The sequence below is a fragment of the Culex pipiens genome, chromosome 1 (genome assembly GCF_016801865.2).
Source record: "Culex pipiens pallens isolate TS chromosome 1, TS_CPP_V2, whole genome shotgun sequence".
Taxonomy (NCBI): Eukaryota; Metazoa; Arthropoda; class Insecta; order Diptera; family Culicidae; genus Culex; species Culex pipiens.
Window position 1 is genome coordinate 1,119,489 of NC_068937.1, and position 7,147 is coordinate 1,126,635.

The 7,147-nt window shown below is 36.4% G+C and overlaps 1 protein-coding gene across 2 annotated transcripts in view; it reads left to right on the top strand.

The window, feature by feature from the left end:
* LOC120424283 (uncharacterized) overlaps window positions 1–6,749 on the top strand; it is a 52,825-nt gene extending 46,076 nt beyond the window's left edge. For both annotated transcript variants that reach the window (XM_039588354.2, XM_039588355.2), the window contains exon 8: window positions 407–6,749. In XM_039588354.2, coding sequence (XP_039444288.1) covers window positions 407–759 — 353 coding nt within the window. In that variant the 3' untranslated portion in view covers window positions 760–6,749. The remainder of the gene's footprint in view (window positions 1–406) is intronic.
* The last annotated feature ends 398 nt before the right edge of the window (window positions 6,750–7,147 follow it).

The window sequence follows — 7,147 nt, forward strand, 5'->3', positions numbered from 1 at the left end:
TTATGGACCAAAATCGAGATTTTCGAGTGCCAAACAAAGGTGGTTTATAAAGTATATATTTACAAGATCATTTTTGTAAGCCATCTTTGAAATAAAATAGCAATAGTTTTACAAAACTAGCATTACTCGTATCTGTAGGTTTTGTTTGTTAGTTGAAACTGTTAGAGCGTTGAGTAAATGCTTACCAAACCAGCTGTATTTTTCTTCTAACTGATTTTTTCCCTTAAAATCCTTCTTATATCGTTACTCTCTGCCTTTCGCTTGCGGAACAAATGAAACAAAAACAATTTATATTCGCCTGCCTGCCTTGAAAAAAAAAATTGCTGCGACAAATAATGCAAACTTACACTTGTACACTGAAAAAAATCGCAACCCTAAAAACGCGACGCAAATCCTCAAACGTCAGAAAAAGAAGAGGAGTTGGACAGTTTGGAGCTGGTGCCAAACATCATCCTCAATCCGGGCTTTTGCGACTCGGACGACCAGGGCCAGAACCCGCTGATGCCGCCCCTGCCGCGGACATTGGCCTTCCTTCCGGTGGGACCACCGCGGCCCCGGAATCAACCGCTGGCGGCACGGCGGGCCAGCTCGTACCACCATCCGTCGTCGACGTCCTACAGTGGCAACCGGTATTACAGTAACGGCCCCAACGGCGGCGCCGACGATGACGACGACGACGACGATTCCGACGTGGAACCGATGACATTCAGCCGCCGGATGTCGATCTTTTTCACCGGCAACACGATCAAGCGAATTTGAGTGAAGGTATTCCCGGAGGATTCGGCCAGGTTCTACTAGGAACGAGTGGAAAACGGGTCGGAGCTGGCAAAACGAAAAGAGTTCTTTCTAGTAAGTCTGAGACATTCCAAAGTTATTGTTTCTTGCGCAGCAGAGGTGTCACCGCTTGTCATGCGCGCCAGCAAGAGAATGAGATTCTATCGGAACGAACGGAAAAACGGAACGCTTTTTGGTCTAGGAATTCTTCGGGAAAACGAGACAAAATAACTCACTAAACACTAAACACTACAACGCTTTTCTCTGCCGGAAATGCATCAGCGTGCAAAACAACAACACTGAAACAAAAGAACAACTTTGTTTTGATTTTTTGACAGTTGGTTCTCGTACGCGCGTTGGCAGCGCCGCCACGCGTTGAAGCTTCCTACTACAAAAACTCGACTTAATTTTGTGACACTTTTTGAAAATCACACACAAACAAGATATTTATGTTCGTTGTAGAGAGCGAGCCGCCAGCGTTTCCTCTGATATTTTGTCTAATCGCTAGGAATACGTGAAATGAAATGTGATAAATCGGATTAGGATTTTAGGTGGAGAAAGAAAAATCGATTGGTACAATAATACATAAAATATTCCGACGCCGTGTTAGAGCCAACTTGAACAAAATGCACTGTTAAAATGTAGCTTTTGTAATAAAAAAGAAACACGAAAAAGAGGGAAAAACAAAACAAACGAAAGCAGTTGTTAGTAGTGGCAAAGCGCAAAAATAACTCGTTGTTTGATAAACCAAAATCAATTATTATTAAGACAAAAAAGAAATCACTTGTTTACAAACAACCAAACAAAGCATAAATGATCATCTTAGAAGACTGTAGAAGTTGACACATAAAAAAAACGCGTTAAAAAATAATTAAAATTTAAACAAAAATCACTCCAGCTGAACGCAACTGCACGCAAAACGCTTGCAAATGTGTGCGCCAAAAAATGCGAGTGAGATTAAGTTAGCCAAACAAAAAGTTCGAGTGAAAACGTGAGAGAGACTAAACAAGAATAACATTCACCCAAAAAAGGCTTTACCCCGCGAATTTTTCCCACCCTAACGCTCCGCTATGCTGCTCGAAACAATTTAAAACGCATTTTTTTTTTGAGTGTTTTTTATGCTTCTGTCAGATAAAAAAAGATTAAATCGGGTTACTCAAATTCTGACGAAAATAATTTACCATAAGCCGATTTGTGGGGGGTTCCACGATTTCGTTTTTTTTTCAGTCCAAAAATGCAACACAAACACAAGTAGGCGGCTTTCTTTTCCCTCCACGCCATTTAGAAAGGAGGAAGGGGACATTTGCCGTCTAGACGGATGGTCGTAGTAGGCGGTGCCTCCGACAAATAGACGCGAATCTTGTTCAAATCAAAAAAATAACGGTCAATTTGAATGATATCGGAAATTCACCACGGCAATTTTGAATTCACCCCAACGCGTTTGACAGTTGCTCGAAGCTGCACGCATATTTTAACTTAATGATTTCCGTCTGTTTGTCTGTGGCGATACTTTTGAAAATTTAACGGGGCGTGACTAATAGTTATGATTTATTCAAAGACGCGCGATCGAGGTTGGCCTTGACTTTGGTTGCAAGCCTCTGGATGGGAAATTAAGAAGGGAAGGCTTTTCTGGGGGTTTTTCAATTGGATTACTACCAAAAAACGATAACGCGATTTGCGATGTACCAATTTGGTGAGCATTTGAAATTACTTTTTTTTATAGATTTTTGAAAGATAAATCATTTCTAGAGTTTTTTTTTTCAAAAGGTCTTATAAACATATAAAGCAAAATAGTTTATAGGACCTTTTCAAAACAAACTCTTGATTTGGTAAAAGAAAAATGAAAGTGAAAATAATTATATACGCGATAATTTCATTTTAAGAATTTTGGCAAAACGATTTAAAAAGGGGAAACGTAACATCAACTGACATGAGCTGTTTGTTGACACTTTGTCTTAGGCTCATTCTATTGCATTGCTTAAAAATGAAGATATGTTTGTGTTACGTTTTTTTTAAATTTTAATCTTTGCGTATTTTCAAATTTAAATTTATGTAATTTTCCTCAACACCTAACTTACTCAAATTTGAGTAACTGGGGTAAAAGTAAAATTTGAGTGAATTTCACAAAGAATTCGCGAGTTTTCGAGCTGTCAAAAATAGTTTTCACGGAAACTGGAATTTATACGGCAATTTATATGGCAATTTTAGAAAAAGGGAAAATTTGACTATTTTCGGGCTTTGACTATTTTCACCGGATTTTTTTTCTGAATAATATTTTTCAAAAACAAATTCAACTAAAAGCGTTTTTCTGTTCAGTTTGGCATGCTAAATAACCCTCCAGAAAATAAATCCGGTGAAATTTGGTCGGAAAATTTTCAAATTATGACGTTTCTCAAAATCGCCATATTAAATCCGGTTTTCGTGCTAACTATTTTTTGACTGCTCGACAACCCACCTAATCTAATCTACATACCTTGGATGAATTCTTTGTGAAATTCATTCAAATTAGACACTTGCCCCTGTAACTTAAATTTGAGTAAGTTTGGTTTTTAGGAAAATTGAGGAAATTCAAATTTACTCAGTTTTCATGGAAGCGAACTTACTCAAAATTGAGTAAGTGGAGCAAATGTCAGATTTGAGTAAATTTCTCAAAGGTGAAAGGATTTATCCAAATCTAACACTAGCCACATGTACTCATTCTTTGGGTAGGTTTGTTTTTGACGAAAACTGAGTGATTTAAAATGAGGGTGTAGACTGGCAGTTCAAGGTGAAACGTCAAACGAGTGGTTGCACTCCTTTTTTTGCATTAGAAAGTTAGTGTTACCCATTTGTATGCCGCTGTTGATAAATAAACAAATAATCAAACGCCTTTATAATATAACAAAAAAATATGTAAAAAGAACATCCGAGTGAGCTAAAGTTCATACAATTATTGAAGGCCATTTTTTATATTAAAAAATGGCACGTAAATTTAGTCGATAGAAATAGTTATGAAACATTGGGCGCTGAGCGAAAAAAAATATTTAGGAAAAAATAAAACGCATCTGAGTAGGTAAACAAACTCCTTGCTAAACGTGTAAAACCTATGTGTACTGAAAAAAATCTATTCGGATTGCTTAAACAAATTAATCAAAGCTGAAAAAAAATCCGAGCCTTTCAAAACGTTACTTTTCGTCCCTCCCGGAAGTTCCAGTCCTCTCAGTTTCCTTAGCAACCAAAACCATGACAACCACAAGAACTCACCGATTTATGACAGAAATTAACCCGAGCATCACACTGAATGTAAAGAAAATAAACGAACCTATAATGCTAAGCAGAGTACTTCAAAACTTCATATCAAAAACTACCAATAACAAAACTAAAAAAACCCTAAATAAACTATATTGCGAGTTGCAACGCTGCAAACTGATGGACAAAGTAAACGTAATGGATTGCGATTAGCAAAAATAAGAAGAATAAAAATAAAACCGTGACTGTATTGGTGTTTGCCGAGAAACTTGTGAGCAGGAAAAGCGAATATTCATATATATTATATATATTGTACTAAGTGGACACTTTAGCGCGTAGGACACTATATTTAGGGGGACAAACCATCGACGGAATGTGGGACAATGTGAAAACGATGTAAAAAATGTACTGTAAACAACACTTTTATGATAAAAAAAAAACTATGAAGAAAAAAAAACGCCTATGATTGTAAACGTAGATAAAAAAAACTAATCAAACGTCGAACGTACATGCTGCAAAAATAAATTAATAAAATCTAACGCTAAACACAAACGTGAGCTACTATTTAGCCAAAAGATACCATTTCTAATAGACAAATGCGTCCGCAGTCGTCCAAATCTCAGAATGCCATCGCAGTTGGCCGCTGTTTGTTTTCATTGGTGGCGATCTCGAATTAAGCGTGTTTCTTTTTGACAGTTTCAAATTTCTACCGAACCTACTCAGAAATGAGTAAATTGGGCTTCTGTCAGATTTGAGTGAATTTCACTCAGAATTCAACAAGAATTGCGAGACATTTACTCAAATCTGACAGAAGCCCATTTAACTCAATTCTGGGTAGGTGTAGTTTAGACGAAAAAATGGGTGAATTTGATTTTCGTGTAGAAAGCCAATTCAAACACTGGAAAAAATCAACACGTCAATTGCACCGGTGAAAACTTGCAACGGGAAACAAATCATCATCACGATCGGTGTTGTTCACTCAAACTCAGTCACACACTCTCTCGCTGCTTCACATTTTAAATCCATTTTCAAGGCACACAATGCTTTCACAATCCTGAGCACTCTCAGTTCGAGTTCATTTGTATGAAAAAAAAATCATTTCCTCTCACATTTTTGGCCGCATGATTTTATTCCCTTTTCCTTCACCAACAAAATCTTTTTAAATTATTACAAACAGAAAAAGCACAAAAAATCACCGAAAAATGCAAGAGGATTGCAAAAGTACACATTTTTTCATAACTAATTTTCTCTTCGCAATGCAACAGTATCTCACACAGAAACACGTGTTTTTCGAATCCCAAACCGGAATGCATTTGCATGATTGCGGCAATTGAGCAGAGATCTTACTCCTTGACTTTTAAAGCGACTCTTTTTTTCCCCCTTTAATAGTAATTTGGATTTGTAAGTAAGTTTTCTCACTCTTTTTTCGGCAAAACTTTGAGCAATTAGGTACTTTTTTCCAAATTTTGGGCTTATTTTTCTACTCGAATAAATTTTGTCTCTCCTATGATTAACATTTTTTTCCGTTTATTTTCGTTCGCTCGCGCTACTTGATCTCTCGTTATCAGTTTTGTTCACACCAAATAACCTCTCGATTTGTTCTTTCTATAGGTCTTTCAGAAACAAACGATTTCTTTTGAACAAACAAACAAATACTAAATTCTCCCTCCAACGGTTGGTACGTTCAAACTCCGAACACAGATCGGTTACATTGTGCGTGATTTAAAAATGTCGTGATAAACAAAAATCCAAGTCTTACTTTGAAATATCAATAGTATTACCATTTACTAAACTACAAAATTTTCAGCTAAATTCAACTAAAATCCGTATCAATAATTAAACTGATGGGATCATAAAAATATATATCGCATAAGTTTTACTCCGTAATAAAATTAATTCTAAACTAGCGAGCTAAGGAAACCCAAACAAATAAACCCTCACACATTTTCCAAACATTTACCAAGGTATTGTATTTGTAGGGTTTTTCGACCTACTTTCTCTCAAAATACAAATATTTATTACGTCAAACTCGTGTGCTTAAAGTGATGGAATTACTTTCCAAATTCGGGTACCAATTACACACATAAATCGAGAACTCAAAGTAGATCAAAGTTAGAGTTATTTACACTGAGTAGTGAAAAACTAAAATCGAATAATTACAAAAAAAAATTTAAAGCAAAACTGCACCGGCGAAAATTGACACGCAATTGTGAGAATGCATTTCACTCATCACCCCCCAGTTCTGGTATTTTTCTTTAATTCTTCCCTTCCCGTTGTTTCGAAATCAGCACCCAAATTTACGACAAACTGTGGTCAAAACTAATCACTCTATACATACTTATTAATGGTCCTTTCTTCTAGCCAGGGACACGTGCTTACACTCAAAATTAAAACTGCTTATCCTGGTCATCTTTCACGTCATGCTACATTTGTAAAACTATATCGTAACGATGCGTCAGTTGTGTGTCGTGTATTCCATGCTTAGATATCCTGATATTCAAGTAAACTTACAATATCAAATCAGCCACACCAACACAAACAAACAAATGTTCAATGATACAAATGACTAAACGAAAAAAAAATCTGCAACCTAAAACATCTTTGAAACACTGCAAAAGCTCTTTGTCTTTTTACTACCAATTAAAAAAAACACACACACAAAACTCAAACACAATATTGCAACATTTCAAATAAAAAAACACACACACACAAACAAACAGTGCAAAAGAAGGTGAACCGCAGCAGAATAAATAGAGCAAAAACATCAGGCGAAGCATGGAACGAACGAATGTGAAGAAGAAAAAAATAACTTAAATCACACATAAGAAGAGGAAAATAATAGAAAACATTCTCACACTTACAAAGTAACACAAAAAATAATAAAATGGAGGAAAAGAACATCATGTAAACGCCAGTGTCTTACATATTTTATTACATTTTCAAAATAAAGGCTGTTGAGGAATGCGTCCGGCGGTGTGTTTAAAATCATTCGTCCGAAATTGTCCAGTTTTTAAGTTGGCCGCCCGATGTCAACCGAACATATTTCACCGGGACTATCGTAATGACAGCTCTTTGTTTTCATCAGGAAGCCACCAGTGGCGACACGCTGATGAGTTAAGTGACAATTTTGTTTAAACTCCAGAAA